Source organism: Astyanax mexicanus, chromosome 21, assembly GCF_023375975.1.
Source record: "Astyanax mexicanus isolate ESR-SI-001 chromosome 21, AstMex3_surface, whole genome shotgun sequence".
Classification (NCBI taxonomy): Eukaryota; Metazoa; Chordata; class Actinopteri; order Characiformes; family Acestrorhamphidae; genus Astyanax; species Astyanax mexicanus.
The window spans coordinates 1,039,542-1,056,527 of record NC_064428.1 but is presented as its reverse complement, the minus strand read 5'-3'; the positions used below and the strand labels follow the sequence as shown (position 1 = coordinate 1,056,527).

Genomic DNA, 16,986 nt, shown 5'->3' with positions numbered 1-16,986 from the left:
CTGAGATGGCTTCTTCTTCTGCTGCTTCTTCTTCTGCTGCTGCTTCTGCTGAGTAAGTACAAGTTTGTCTTTGATTTACTGTAGTAAACTATCTCTGACTTGGCTACAAGGAAAATGCTATGGGAACCTTACTTGTTTTAGTATCACGTAATGCTGAACAATTCTATGTAAATTTAGCTTTACAGGGACAATAAATATGTGAAGATATCTAATGTCTATTTCTCTTTTTTTCTGTTTTTATCTAACAGGAAAGCTAGCAATAGGACCTTCCTCCTGTGTCCTATGTGCAAGAAGAGTCATTGGAGCCTTCCAGTTCACCTCAGAAGATCCTGCATGAAGAACTCCTCAGAAGCTGACATTCGGTCTGTGGTGGAATCTGCCAAGAGAGCTGCCAACAATTTGCTTCGTACTGGCCGTGTCTGGGAGTACTCTCTCATCACCAGGATCATGCAGAGCCCTGACCCTGTTGGCAGGTAAGATGCTGACAATGGTTACTTTTAGATATCATAAAGTACGTTTCTTATTCTATTATAAGAAAGCTAAATGTAAACATGTCTTTTATTCCTCGCAGGATGATCGAGGAGCTGCAGAGCAGAGGGATGGCTGTGGTTGGCATCCCAACTGAAGACCCGGCTCCTGCTGCTCCTGCTGTTCCAGCTGTTCCGGCTGTAGCCCAACTGCCAGTTGAGGCTCCGTCTGAGTCCGGCTCAGAAAGCTCTGGGGAACTCTATCAGTGGTGAGTGTTTACGTTCCTTGATTTTTCTCATTCCTTTTAGATTTTTAGGAGGTCACTGTGTTTCTCGTGAAGTGCAAAACTTCACTAATACTTGTTTTTTTTGTTTGTGTTTTTTCCCAGCCCTGATCCCACGATGCAGGGAACTTCCGTTAGGGAAAAGATGTCAAGTTTGGGCCTCTACAAGAAGCACTCGCTTGACCATATTCTCCTTGCCAAATTCGCCAAGTTTCTACAGAGTGACTTGTGGAACGAAAACTTCAAACAGGAGGTAAGAAAGTTGATTACAAAATATATTAGTCATTACATAATTATAAGAGGACACATTAGTCCATCTATTTCATCTAAACATCAACAGGTTTTAAAGTAAATCTCTTATGTTCTGCTGTTTTCCAGGTGGAGAACGTTGCCAGGTTCCTGTACTACATGGACCCCCAGCAGGCCAGTCTCCAGTTTGTCCGTCAGCATGAGAAGACCCGAGAGTATTTCCTCAAGCTCTCAGAGGCCGGACTCTGCAAGCAGACGGTGCAGAATTACATCAAGAGCGTTAAAAGGTGAGCAGTGTACTGTTGATATAGACTATGCTACACACTGCTAAAATTTGATTTCATATGAAATCTTTTCTGAATTATTTTTAAGTGTGACTGACTTTTCCCTTCTTCTTTCCTTTCCTAAGGTTCCTGAAGTTCCACGTGGGCAGCACTAACCTGTGCTTCAAAGACTGACTGCCAGAACTACGTCTTGTTCCTGAGCAACATCCAGACTGTGACTTCTAAGCAGGTCAGCAAGGAGACGACCAGGAAGAGGTCAGTATCTTTATTTAATATTAATATAACAGACTTGACACACAGTGCAGTTTTAATAATAATAATTAATTATAGTTTATTATAGTTTATTGTTCTTTTTCCGAAGGAGGCCATGACTGTGTTGGATGCTGCCAGGGAAGACTTCCTAGCTGTCATCGGGAAGCTGAATCAGTTGAATCATTCACTTAGTTTAACTAATGAATGATTTGTTTGCGTGCTGTAGGTCACGGAATGGACCAGTCGCAGGAGAGTATATGGGTGTTACTGATGTATGGCTTTTACTGCAACAGGAGGGATCGAAGATTACCTGTACTCAAATTCTCTGAATCTTTTAATGGCATTATGAACGGAGTGTTTCAGGCATGCTGCCTTTATATCTAATCAAGAGGCTGACCTGTGTCCAATTAACCTGTTCACCTGTGGAATGTTGTAAACAGGTGTTTTGTTGCAGCAGTCCCAACTTTTTCAGAACATGATCCAAATAAAAATGAGTCAATATTTGCAAAAACTGTTTCTGTTTGATTATTAAATGTATTTGTAGCGTATTCAGTTAAATATAGGTTTTAAAGGATTTGAAGCTCAGCATATTCTTTTTTGTTTAGTTATGTTATACGCAACATCTTAATTGAAATTGGGTTGTAATAAAGCACAAACAATTTGTGAAGTTGTGTCTAAAGATTTTTTTTAAATAAATCTTCAAGTCAAACTTGCTTCTTTGCTTCAAGTTATTCACACCCAGTGGTTTGTAGGTAATGGGAATTGTTTGCTTTCATTGTTTCCTGTTAATGATCATTTTAATAGGCATTAGTGTGTGACTAGTTAACTGCATACTATTGAAAGAAGTAAAAGAGAGACTTGTTATTTAATGTAAATTAAGGTGATTAAAGAGTGTTGATACAAAACGTCTAAGATGATATGAAGGATTTATATTTTTGCTGCTTAAGTAGATGGTTGCGTGAAGGCAAATAGTGTTAATGTAATAATGTATTTTTGCTCAACAGACACTTTAAACATTTATTGCAGTAATATATGCATTTTGTCTTTCGTATGCCAGTGTTTTTTTGTCTGTGTAGAGCAGCTTTGTGACTATGCCTGTAGTAAAAACATCTACAGAAGTACCCTTTTATTTAATTTTTAAAATTATTCTTTGTCCATGTGTTGTGGATGGTACTAGTTTTTGTGAATGGTGAATGTTTTATAAAATGTACTGACTTACATCTACGAACTCATAGAAAATCATAGAATAGAAAAATGTTCCTTTCAAATGCATATAAATATAAGTACAGTTTATTTAGTACCTATCCTAAAAGCTATATAAACGAGGCTAAAGTACTCCATAGTGATCAAGGTAAGTTAAAATAATTCATATGAGTATTAGTGCTAAATCAGACAGTAAGGATGGTTTTGTACAAGTTCTAAATAAGATTAAATAAAGCTGAAGTCTTAACGTTTGTCACATAGTTATTGGAATTCTATGTTGAGATACATATATTTTATATGTTTATAGGTTTATAAATGTATGAGCTTACAGCGGTGTTAAGAACAACAGTATAAGAGCACAATGAAAATAAATGTATGTAGAAAATTGAGTGTGTGTGTGTGTGTATATATATATATACATACATACATACATACACACACACGCAAAGCACTTTATAGTGCCATATGTTTTTTTTTTTCGAGGAAAAGCATTTAGTCACAGATTATTAAATTAATTAATGAAATGCAAAACACAGGATGGCACTTATGATTAAATGTATTGATGAATTGATTTCTGATTAGATGCTTTGTATAAATGAATGAGTAATGTAACCAAAATTTAACAGTTTGCAGAAGCCATCAAAGTAAACTTCATTTCACATAGTAGTACATTCATACACAGTCAGCTAATCTATTTTTACATTTTAGTTTTATAAAGCAAAAACATAACATGCTTCATAAACTTATTTATTTGCAAATAAAAGTGTAAAATGTACCCATACTCACTCGTTCAGATACAATATGCATGGTGACAATAAAAATACAACAAGCACTGTGAATAACGTTAGTAAAGACAATTTAATTAGATTAAATGTAAAAACTCTCCACATAAGGAGCTAACACGGCCTCCAGCTGGTCTTAGTGGAGTTTAGCTCTCCGTTATAAGAGCCCTATCCCTGGCCCAGTAATCGCGTTCATTCCTGGAGACAAATAATCTGAATTAGTAACAGCGCTTAATGGAGAACACAATCATAATTCCACTATTTACACATTAAATCACTCAGTCACAGGTTAATCTAAAATTACTTTGTGTAACAGTTAACCCTTTTACACTTGCGCGGGGTTAGCTTAGCATGTTAGCGGGCGCTAGTTTAGCGCAGCAGCCGCGTTTGCTACTCGGATATTCGGCTAACATTTGTAGCTTACCTGGTATATCGGCTAAACCCCAAAGCTAACTAAAGCTTCACCCGGTCAGGTCTTACTTTAAATAAAGTACATGTGGAAAAACAACACTGGAAAACCAAACTCAAAACCGTCTATAATATACTAGTTTGATACTCACATACAGCAGTGAGTGGAAATACAGACACGCCCTCGTAGTGCCGACTGTTTTTAAATCTGAGCGCTAGAACTCTCCACTTGGGAAGCTATGGAAGTAAAACAGTGTCACCAGACTTTGAAATTTAAAAGCACTTGAATTTTTAGCACTGAATTATTTTACATTGATGTGATTTTTTTGCCTCTGAAAATTCAAGTTTTAAAAATTCAATTAAAAATATAGCCGCAAGCGGCAATCATCGGGTTCAAGCACCAACTTGCACAATGGTGCCTACTGGAGCATTGAATGGTGATGTGTAAGAAGGTCTAATATGATTGGAGATGCCCTGTCACATTTAGAAATTATCAAGTTTTTCACCTGTTATTAATGTTGAGCAGAGGCCTTTCAACCTGATCAGTGCTTAAATTCACATGTAAATCTAGTGAACTTTGTAGGATATTCATTAAGTGAGTTAGAACTAGTCAAAAGGTGTCTACATGTTATTGGTATTGATCAGGTGGCTTCAACCAGAATGTTCACAGAGTGGTATTCAGATTGACCTTTGAACCTTTGCAGAACAAGCTGAAATGTTTGACCAAACAAGTTTAAATTAACACAAAGGAGTGAATGTTCTGATATGACATGTAATTACGAAGTTATTATAAATCTAGTTCTGAATTAAATGGCGCTTCATCAAGCACCAACTAGCACAATGGTGCCTACTAGAGCATAGGATGGTGATGTGTAAGAAGGTCTAACACAATTGGAGACATTCTGTCACATTTAAAATGATCAAAAGTCTTTCACCTGTTATTAATGTTGAGAAGAGGCACAAAGGAGTGAATGTTCTGATATGACATGTAATGTCAAGTTATTCTTAATCTAGTTCTGTATTAAATGGCGCTTCATCAGAGTGATATTGTACAGAGGTCTTTAACATTGTGAGATTACAGCAAATACTGCAGAGTTACAGCAATTTAGGTTAGAAATTCCAAGGACGCACAGATTGCTTGATGCCTGGAGAGTATTGTATGTGAAATTTTCACAAATGTTTTTAATGAACATTTACCTAGAGACTCTACAGTGTGCAGCAAGACTGAAATGGAGGTGATAGGCCAAATATCCAGAGAGTAGTTTCAATATAGCTATTTTCAAACAATTAGCAATTATGAATGAACAAAGCACTTTTTAAACATAGTTGTATTGAGAAATTTGTCAGAGCCACTGTACGAAATATGGCAAAAACAATTAGATGTCAAAATAGTACAGCATGATTGACATATACTCGTTTTTTTGGAACAGCGCCCCCCAGTGGGCGGATTGTTTCAGCACTTTGCAGGTCACTACAGTGTCTCCACCTGAACATAACTGCCAAATATCATCCAGATTGGGCAACATTCAGCCTGCCAAAATGTCTGCTGAATGCTGATTGGCTGATGGTGTTCAGCCATGTTGATTGATTAAGTTGCCCTTTGAACATCCTTTAGAGGCTGTATGATAGATTCTGCATGCAAAGTTTCAACTTGCTAGGTTGCACGGTTGCTGAGAAACAGTGCTCCAAATTTACCTCTTGAAGTGAATGGGGCATATATCCGGAAGGACTAATTTGCATATGGCGGCCATATTGTTTACATATTTCAACTTTTTCTTAATGAATATTGAAGCGCATGCTCTCACGAGTGTTTTGATACCAAACATGCCAGGATTGGTCAACATTCCTAGGACTAGTTTGCAAAAGTAGGTTTTGCATATTATGCAAATTAGCAAAAAATCTATATAGACGGAAGTGCATGGTCCAAATTGGAAAGTTATTGGTATTGACCCAAGGAATCCATCAAAAAAAGAATTTTGAATGTAGGTCTTATGGTTTTTGAGTTATTGAGAAAATTGTGAAAAATGAATTTCCTTGTTTATAGCGCCACCACTTGACCAATCGGTGCCATTGTTGTCCACCGAGATACACTGATCCTACATCTACCTACCAAGTTTCATTTCTCTATGACTTACGGTTTAGGCTGCACAACTGTTTTTTCAGGAGAAAAAGAATAATAATAATAAATATAGCCGCAAGCGGCGATTTACGGGGTTCGAGCGTTACAGGCAAAGAGACCCCTGGAGGCCAGTTAGGCTTAAAACATGTTGCCGGTTGACCGGCATCGCCAAACTGGATGAGGATGACCAGCATGACCGTGAAGACCAAGCTAGATTACCAGCATGACTAATCTGGATGACAAACTTGTTGACCATATTGACCAAGCTGGAAGACCATAATGACCAAACTGGATGACCAGCATGGCAAAGGTGGTTGGCCAGTATGACCAAGCTGGAAGACCACCATTACTATGAGGACAAAGCTGAATGACCAGCAGGACCATAATGACCAATGTGAATGGCCAGCATGACCAAGCTGGATGGCCAGCATAACCAAGCTGGGTGACCAGTGTGACCATAAAGACCATAATGGCAATGCTAGATGAGTGGTGTGAGTAAACTAATTGAAAAGCATTGATAAATTGAGCTGTAGTGTTCATCAGGTTTTATGTGGTGTCTTACTGCACTCTAGTGGGCATTTGGTGAAACAAATTCAGTTCTTAAATTGAAAAAACACAAGGCATAAAAAGGGCATATAAATAACCCGTATATAGTATATAAGTTTTGACCTGATTAACATTCCGCCTGTTAAAAGCTTGCTGGAATGTGATTGGCTAATAGTGACCACAAAAGTGTCCATATCAAATTTTCATTTGGTGTACCATTAGTGCATGGGCCATAGATGATAATTGGCTAGGATGACCTTGATAGCTTGTATGGTTCTAGAGAAACAGCTATCGAGCATTGGCCCCGCCCCCTGGGGGGTGTATGTCTACTTAAACTGACAGGGTATCTGAGAATCATGTAATGATCAAAGGACTGAAGTGGTATTAGTGTCAGGTTAACCATTCAAAAGTTATAAGTGTTAAAGACATTTTACTGCACCATGGTGAAACTAATTTGCATATGGCGGCCATATTGTTTATAAATGTAAAGATTTTTTTAATAATTATTGAGGAGTAAGCTCTGCTGAACTGTTTGACACCAAACATGTCATGATTGGTCAAGGATCCAAGGACAAGATCTCAAAAGTAGGTTTTGCATATTATGCAAATTAAAAAAAAATTAAGTGGGTGGAGCATAAACAAGAATGACCCAGGCGGCTGACCAGCATGAACAAGAAGGATAAATATGTTCAATTAAGCAAGACAAGCAAGATTGAATAAGTTCAGCAGAGCTTTAATTTAGAATAATTCAACTGTAACTGTTTCACCAAATGACCACCAGAGCGCAGCAAGAGACCACATATAACCTGCTGGAAATCTATCACTCTATCAGTAAGACAGAACATTCCCTATCAGTGTGTTTCTATTTATTAAAAAGAGAAGAAAAGTCCGATTGGGCTCCAAATTGATACTCATGATCAAGTGGTCTGTATATACATGTATGTAAATTTGTGTGTTGATAGGGTCAAAGGTTCCTGACTTCTGACCATTTAGGTTTGAAAAAAGTGATAATACAGGCTTATGGCCTACAAAATGGCTGTTGCTCTTTGGACATATTAGAGGCAAAAAATATCTGATTTGGCTCAAAAATTGCAGTCAAGATCACAATATCAGTCTATATATGTATGTTGATTTCTGTGTCAATAGGGTCAAAGGTTCCTGACTTCTGTCCATTTAGATTTGAAAAAAGCGATAATACAGGCTTGAGGCCTACAAAATCGCTGTAGTTTTCCAGCCGTTGTAGAGGCAAAACATGTCCGATTTGGCTGAATATTTGCAATTAAGATCAGATTATCAGTCTATATATGTGTATAAATTTGTGTGTTGATAGGGTGAAAGGTTCCTGTCTTCTGTCCATTTAGGTTGGAAAATAGCGATAAATAGAATAAATTGAAAATAGTTATTTTTTCACTGTAGAGCCTACTGAAGACTTATTTGGCTCATACTTGGCACATGTACTTCAAATGTCAACAGTTTTGGCATGTTTTAAACTTTGACAGAGTTTTGGCCAAATAACTCTGAAAAGGCTTTCACGTACATGTTTGATCAAGGTTTATGGGCCTCAAGTAGTTAAAATGTCAAGATTTTTTTGATAATTATTTACGTACAGGGTGTCAAGATTGCATCAAGACCAAATTTGTTTTGATTGATTGAGGACTTAAAGACAAGTTCGAAAAGAGCAATTTTTACTCTTTTGGCCACTGATGAAAATCTTTGCATTTTTGGTAAACATATGTAATTACAAAGTTGTAAAGGCTACAGCAAAGTATACAACTAAAAAAGAATAACAAGCCTAGGCCACTTGTACCTTTAGATATAACTGATTTTCTGCTATAGCGCCCCCTTGAGGCCAATCAATATCCATATTTTAATGGATGATAGAAGGCCCTGAGATACATGTAGGGTATATTTTTAATTGGTTGAAATGTGTAACAAGTTTTCACAGTTTGCTTATTTAATACTGTTTGTTATTAATATTTTGTACTTTTTTTGTGCTCTGTGAGAACGGAGGTTTGATATTTGGCAAAGGTTAGTATTCTTTCATGTTTTACTACAGCCAAAGTTAATTTCACACTGAAGTGACTGAAGTCCCAGAGAAGTTGTTGTTTTTAATTGGTTGAAATGTGTAACAAGTTTTCACAGTTTGCTTATTTAAGACTGTTTGTCTTTATATTTTGTACTTTTTTGTGCTAATTGCTTGTATTAAACAATTAACATGCTTACCTTTACGTTATATAGTGAAGTTATTTCTTGTGCATTAGCTATTTGTTACATATGTCTTACATTGTTAAATCTGTCAATACTCAGCCAAACACTTAATAGTTAGTGTAAATGTTTCCAATAAAGTTTTTTGACTTGGATGAATGTAGTGACTTGGCATTTCTAACACAAATGTGTATGCGCTTATGGCAAAATTGTGAGCACGTGCATAGTCGTATGGTAACTATTTAACAGTGTAGATCATACACACGTTAATTAATGACCTTTGTACCCTCTCTCCCAAATTACTAAGACATAACTGACTATTGTAGTTCAATCAAATTTTATTTTTTTTTTACAGTATGTTCTCAATATTGATAATTGTTTGGTCTGTCATCTCTTGTACAAGCTTGTTTCTGGTTGCACTGGAACCCCAAAGTAGAATTTTAATTGACAGTAAAATCAACATAAACATAGTTTTAAATAATTTGTTTGTCGTCTGTAGTTCGATTTTTTTGTAGGCAGGTGGGGGTGGGATCTATTAATCATAGTTTTTGTGAAATCTACTATCAAATCAAACCAAATTTATTTATATAGTGCTTTTTACTATTGATGTCCCAAAGCAGCTTTACAGAAATGTAAAGCACAGGACAGAGAGCATCAGGCAAAACATTTAACATACAATACAGCACTCTCAGTGAGGGCATAGGCAAAGAAAAACTCCCATATGTGCTTGTTCGTGCAAGCCCGTTAGCACGGTTTTAATCAGCATAATAAAAGAATGCAGAGTAAATATATTATGTTCTTTATTTTGTGTTAACCTACAATCCTACCTGGGGATGCACTTATTCTCATTCCATGTTTTATCTTTATTTTTATTTTATATTGTTCTACATTGTAGACATCATAACTATGAAGGAACAAATATGGTATAATGTAGTAATTAATTATTTTTTTATATACTTTTATATTCTTCAGAGTAGCAGCTCTAATTGCTTTAATGACAGAAGATGATAAGACGTGTGTACAATAATTGACTGGTACTGTATCTTAAGGTTAGATGATATACATTTACAATTAGATCATTGTTTATTGGTTTATTTTGTATTTACAAAATCTCCAGATTGCAGCATCGCTCCTTGTGTTTGTAGGCATCACAAGTTGAAGCAATCTATTTAGAGCCAGTTTCCCCCCTAACAAGTAAAATGAGACAGGCATCTACTGTCTGAAAATGTCAATTTGTATGCACCAATATACAAACCTTGCTGCATCAGTACAGATTGTATGAATTATATATTGAGTTACATATATTTTATACATTTATACAAATCTGTAAATTTGTATACAGTGGTGTTAAGGATAGCAGTATGAATACAATGAAAACATGATGTAAGTAGAAAATTGAGTATATATGTATATACACACACAAAGCACTTTATAGTGCCATACTTTGTTTGTGGACTAGCATTAAGTCACAGTCCATGGAATGCAAAATACAGGATGGCATTTATGGTTAAATGTACATTTAGGCATAACTATTGAAGAACAGGGATTGGGGACTTTTATATTGAAATCACTGAGCTCCGCGGCTGGTCACATGCTTCACTTATCCTGCAGACTCTTCAGTGGTAAGTTCCTGTACATGAGGTAAGACGCACCTCGCCATTTTAAAGCTGAATTGTGTTAGCTAAATGCATTGAGGTAGTTTTAAACTGCGATATAAAATGGGTGTAGTGGTAAAATAATGTAAAATTTGTGTAGCTGCTTAAATTAACATTTGTTGGGGCGGTTTAAGCAGATGAATATTAAAAATAGCACGTGTGACTAATTAGGTCGTGAGCTGGCTATCTAGTCAATTAAATGCTAATCGAATTCCCAGTCATATTAAGTTATTTACACGCAAACTGTCGTGTTAGCAGTCGTCTTTCATGTCTTGGGTAGGTAGTTAATTAGTTAACTATGTAGCTAGGAACTATTAAAGCACATGCATTCAACCAACAGAACGTATAAAAGTCAACAGAATTCATCTACTGTCTCTTAACGAAGCTGAAGTTGGCGTTTTATTTGCCAGTGTCTTATTCAGATTTTCCGGTCCACCTTAAAAAGTCGAAGTACCAATTATTCGCCAGTAGAGAGCAGGGTTGAGCCGAGCAAAACGAGTTTGGCATAAACATTGAGAGTAGATTGCCTGTTCTGGGTATTTCCAGTTTCCCTAACTCCAGATTAAAAAATAGTCTGTTGAATCTGACACCACATTATGAAAATAGAACTAATAGACTGTGAATTGCCTAAAAATACAGAAATATTACTGTACAGTTTTTTTTTATTATGACCCTCTGAACTTGGCATTTGAGAAGAGTAAAGGAGAATAAATGGCCTGTTCTGCATATTCCCAGATGCCCTAACTCCAGATTGTCAAATAGTCTGTTGAATTTGACACAAAATTATGAAAATATACCTATTAAACTGTGAGGAGCTTAAATAACTAAAAATATTACTGTATAGTTTTTTTTATTATGACCCTCTGAACTTGGCATTTGAGAAGATTAAAGAAGAATAAATGGCCTGTTCTGCATATTTCCAGTTGCCCTAAATCCAGATTAAAAATAGTCTGTTGAATTTGAGACAACATTATGACAATACAACTATTATACTGTGAATTGCCTAAAGAACTAGAAATATTACTGTACCATTTTTTATTATGACCCTCTGAACTCTGGATTTGAGAACATTCATTGACAATGAACAGCCTGTTCTGCATATTTCCAGTTGATCTTACTTCACATTATCAGTTTGTTTTTGAAATTCAAGCTTATTTCCCACTTCTATATAACAATATTTCATGCAAGTGTGTGTCATATTTGAATCCTTACCTATTACAAAATTGTTAGCATTGTAATACTACCACGCACAAAGTACTCTGCGAAGCATGCACAAAAAAAAGGTGTTATAGACAACTTTCAAAATATTTCACACGTTTTAGTGCTTTGGTAAGCTACACTATGAGTAATTGTATATTGTATTCTTACTTATCACTAAAACTATGTGACATTTTTAATTTTAGACCAAAAAAGTTTGAGTATGCACAAAGAAATGACATCAATATTCAGGGATATAAACTGTGTCGCTTTTACGCTTATTTCGCATTTTGGCCAAAAAGTTCCATTTTGGTAGATTTGCAGTGGTCTGATACTCATTCCATTTCAATATGATCCCTTGCACAGTGCTCATTGAGTTTGTTTAAAGCTTGGGAAATCTTTTTGTATTCAAATTCAGCTTTAAACGTCTCCACTACAGTATCTCAGACCTGCCTGGTTTGTTCCTTGGTCTTGTAGTTTGCTGCACTAAAAGTAAAGGGGCTGAAAAATGTTGCACGCTTCACCTTTCAGTTATTTATTTCTACAAAAGTTTAAAATAGCCAGTAATTTTCATTCCACTTCACAATTGTGTCCCACTTGTTGTTGATTCTTCACAAAAAAATTACAATTTCATATCTTTGTTTGAAGCCTGAAATGTGGCAAAAGCTTGAAAAGTTCAAGGGGGGCGAATACTTTTGCAAGGCACTGTATGTGTGAGAAAGAAATATTACAATTTATATTATTTTTTTCAGTTTTCACTTGCATGAAATATAGTTATATAGAGGTGAGAAATAAGCATGCATTTTAACGGACTGATAATGTGGAATAAGAGCAACTAGAAACATGTAGAACAGGCAATTTATTCTACTTCAATATTGTTTTAAGTGCTAAGATCAGAGAGTCATAATAAAAAGGTACAGTAATATTTCTAGTTCTTTAGGCTATTCACAGACTAATAGTTCTATTTTCATAAATTGGTGTCGAATTCAACAGAATATTTAACAATCTGGAGTTAGGGTAACTGAAAATATGCAGAACAGGCAATTTATTCTCCTTTAATCTTCTTAAATGCCAAGTTCAGAGGGTCATTATAAAAAAACTGTACAGTAATATTTTTAGTTATTAAGGCAAATCACAGGCTAAAAGGTATATTTTCATAATTGTGTGTCAAATTTAACAGACTATTTCACAATCTGGAGTTAGGGCATCTGGGAATATGCAAAACAGGCAATTCGTTCAACTGACATCTTCTTAAATGCCAAGTTCAGAGGGTCATAATAAAAAAACCGGTACAGTAATATTTTTATTCATTAAGGCTAACCACAGTCTAATAGGTATGTTTTCATAATGTGGTGTCGAGTTGGACAGACTATTTTTTTAATCTGGAGTTAGGGTAACTGAAAATATGCAGAACAGGCAATTTATTCTCCTTTAATCTTCTGAAATGCCAAGTTCAGAGGGTCATTATAAAAAAACTGTACAGTAATATTTTTAGTTATTAAGGCAAATCACAGGCTAATAGGTATATTTTCGTAATTGTGTGTCAAATTTAACAGACTATTTCACAATCTGGATTTAGGGCATCTGGGAATATGCAGAACAGGCAATTTATTCAACTGACATCTTAAATGCCAAGTTTAGAGGGTCATTATAAAAAAACTGTACAGTAATATTTTTAGTTATTAAAGCTGTTTACAGTATAATAGGAATGTTTTCATAATGTGGTGTCGAATTCAACAGACTATTTGATAATCTGGAGTTAATGCAACTGGGAATATGCAGAACAGACTATTTATTCTACTGACATCTACTCAAATGCCAAGTTCAGAGGGTCATAATAAAAAAGCTGTACAGTAATATTTTTATCTCTTTAGTCTATACATAGAATAATAGTTCTATTTTCATAATGTGGTGTCAAATTCAACTGACTATTTGATAATCTGGAGTTAGGGCAACTGGAAATACCCAGAACAGGCAATGTATTCTCAATGTTTATGCCCTAAATGCCAAATTCGTTTTGCTTGGCTCAACCCTGCTCTCTACTGGCGAATAATTGGTATTTCGACGTTTTAAGGTGGACCGGAAAATCGGAATAAGACACTGGCTAATAAGACGCTCACTTCAACTTCGTTGTCTCTTAAAGTCTTCACGCTGTGTTAGCAGTGCATGTACTAACTGACTAGCTTTAGCTTAGCGATTAGCACTAGCTAGCAAAAAGCATTAACTATCGCTTTAGTGCATTCATACACGTGGATAAACATTTTCAGAACTCCCACTGGTTATTTATTTCCCTAATTTCTCTTGTAAAACATTTAAACCTAAACACAGCATAGTATCGGATGTTAGGTAAACTAGCTTAGCTTAACATAGATAGCTAGAAAACTGACACTTGGTGCTAAATCTGGATATCTATAAAGAGATTCCGACTGTGGAAGAATCGTTATGTCAGTGAATCATATGTAAAGATTAAAATACCCTGTGGGGTGAATTCAGCAAACCTAAATGAGTTTCTCTGTTTATTTATAGTTATTTATAGTTTACATTTGTATCTGGTAATATAAAATTGACTGTATTTTTATGAATATATATATATGTGTGTGTGTCCAGAAGATTTTTTTTATACTATGCTGATTTAGCTAGCCTGGTGAATCAGCATGGATTATCAGCTTTTTGATTTCCGTGACCATCTAAAACCAATTACCAGGAAGTGATGGTCTTTAGCTGGGCTTTCTGAAAGCATAATGCAGATTTATTTGTGTAAATAACCTCATTTGGGCACGTCATTGACTAATAAACTGACAGTAGAAAATTAATGTGAACACTAGGTGGCAGTGTTATACCGTGTTTTCAGCTTGGCTAATTATTAAAAGCTTTGCACAAGTGGTGTTTTCACAGGTTACAGTTTGTATAGGGTTTCATACATGGTGTTCAGATATCATATGATGAGTTATTGATTAAATATTTAATTAATGCTAGTTGGTTGTATGTTAAAATATATTATAATATTCAAATTGTCTAGGCCTATTAATAAGCAACATAGTTGTTTACTTTATTATGTTTATTTGGCATGTGTAATTTGTGTTTTAGTTTGGAGCTGTGGGGCTAACTAATTCACATTAAATTATCAGTAATTCTTTTTATAAGAAGAAAACTTGAACCCAAGTCAACTAGGTGTGAGTGAGGACATTTCATTGGAATTAACAATTATATTTGTGTATACAAGTGTTGAAAATGGTTGAATTTAAACAGAAATTGGTATATTTTAATACATATTAAATCATTAATAAAAATGTTGCAGTAAGAATGGAAACACACAGTCTTGAGCAGTGTGGTGTTGAGCAGTGTGGTGTTGAGCAGTGTGGTGTTGAGCAGTGTGGTGTTCAGCAGTGGTGTTGAGCAGTGTGGTGTTGAGCGGTGTGATGTTGAGCAGTGTGGTGTTGAGCAGTGTGGTGTTGAGCAGTGTGGTGTTGAGCAGTGTGGTGTTGAGCAGTGTGGTGTTCAGCAGTGTGATGTTGAGCAGTGTGATGTTCAGCAGTGTGGTGTTGAGCAGTGTGGTGTTGAGCAGTGTGATATTCAGCAGTGTGGTGTTGAGCAGTGTGGTGTTGAGCAGTGTGGTGTTGAGCAGTGTGGTGTTCAGCAGTGTGATGTTGAGCAGTGTGGTGTTGAGCAGTGTGGTGTTGAGCAGTGTGATGTTCAGCAGTGTGATGTTCAGCAGTGTGATGTTCAGCAGTGTGGTGTTGAGCAGTGTGGTGTTGAGCAGTGTGATGTTGAGCAGTGTGATGTTGAGCAGTGTGATGTTCAGCAGTGTGGTGTTGAGTAGTGTGATGTTCAGCAGTGTGGTGTTGAGCAGTGTGATGTTCAGCAGTGTGATGTTGAGCAGTGTGGTGTTGAGCAGTGTGATGTTGAGCAGTGTGATCTTCAGCAGTGTGATGTTCAGCAGTGTGATGTTCAGCAGTGTGGTGTTGAGCAGTGTGGTGTTGAGCAGTGTGGTGTTGAGCAGTGTGGTGTTGAGCAGTGTGATGTTGAGCAGTGTGGTGTTGAGCAGTGTGATGTTCAGCAGTGTGGTGTTGAGCAGTGTGGTGTTGAGCAGTGTGATGTTGAGCAGTGTGATGTTCAGCAGTGTGGTGTTGAGCAGTGTGATGTTGAGCAGTGTGGTGTTCAGCAGTGTGGTGTTCAGCAGTGTGATGTTGAGCAGTGTGGTGTTGAGCAGTGTGGTGTTGAGCAGTGTGATGTTCAGCAGTGTGATGTTCAGCAGTGTGGTGTTGAGCAGTGTGGTGTTGAGCAGTGTGATGTTGAGCAGTGTGATGTTGAGCAGTGTGATGTTGAGCAGTGTGGTGTTGAGCAGTGTGATGTTCAGCAGTGTGGTGTTGAGCAGTGTGATGTTCAGCAGTGTGATGTTGAGCAGTGTGGTGTTGAGCAGTGTGATGTTGAGCAGTGTGGTGTTGAGCAGTGTGATGTTGAGCAGTGTGATGTTGAGCAGTGTGATGTTCAGCAGTGTGATGTTGAGCAGTGTGATGTTGAGCAGTGTGATGTTCAGCAGTGTGGTTTTGAGCAGTGTGGTGTTGAACGGTGTGATGTTGAGCGGTGTGATGTTCAGCGGCGTGGTGTTGAGCGGCGTGGTGTTGAGCAGTGTGGTGTTGAGCAGTGTGGTGTTGAGCAGTGTGATGTTCAGCAGTGTGGTGTTGAACAGTGTGGTGTTGAACAGTGTGGTGTTGAACAGTGTGGTGTTGAGCAGTGTGGTGTTGAGCAGTGTGATGTTGAGCAGTGTGGTGTTGAACAGTGTGGTGTTGAACAGTGTGATGTTGAGCAGTGTGATGTTGAGCAGTGTGATGTTCAGCAGTGTGGTGTTCAGCAGTGTGGTGTTGAGCAGTGTGATGTTGAGCAGTGTGATGTTGAACAGTGTGGTGTTGAACAGTGTGGTGTTGAGCAGTGTGATGTTGAGCAGTGTGGTGTTGAGCAGTGTGGTGTTGAGCAGTGTGGTGTTGAGCAGTGTGATGTTGAGCAGTGTGATGTTGAGCAGTGTGGTGTTGAGCAGTGTGGTGTTGAGCAGTGTGATGTTGAGCAGTGTGATGTTGAGCAGTGTGGTGTTGAGCAGTGTGGTGTTGAGCAGTGTGGTGTTGAGCAGTGTGGTGTTGAGCAGTGTGATGTTGAGCAGTGTGGTGTTGAGCAGTGTAATATTGAGCAGTGTGGTGTTGAGCAGTGTGGTGTTGAGCAGTGTGGTGTTGAGCAGTGTGGTGTTGAGCAGTGTGATGTTGAGCAGTGTGGTGTTGAGCAGTGTGATGTTGAGCAGTGTGGTGTTGAGCAGTGTGGTGTTGAGCAGTGTGGTGTTGAGCAG

At 37.1% G+C, this 16,986-nt stretch overlaps 1 protein-coding gene and 1 long non-coding RNA gene across 2 annotated transcripts in view; both read left to right on the top strand.

Moving 5' to 3' along the window:
* Positions 1 to 254: 254 nt before the first annotated feature.
* LOC125785635 (uncharacterized) overlaps positions 255 to 16,986 on the top strand; it is a 138,256-nt gene continuing 121,524 nt past the window's right edge. Inside the window, exons 1-2 of the mRNA XM_049469589.1 lie at positions 255 to 473; positions 572 to 736. Coding sequence (XP_049325546.1) covers positions 283 to 473; positions 572 to 736 — 356 coding nt within the window. The 5' untranslated portion in view covers positions 255 to 282. The remainder of the gene's footprint in view (positions 474 to 571; positions 737 to 16,986) is intronic.
* On the top strand, positions 957 to 2,195 carry LOC125785646 (uncharacterized). The gene is made up of 4 exons (XR_007427962.1): positions 957 to 1,004; positions 1,130 to 1,287; positions 1,410 to 1,539; positions 1,646 to 2,195. It is a non-coding gene; the product is annotated as an uncharacterized LOC125785646 (long non-coding RNA).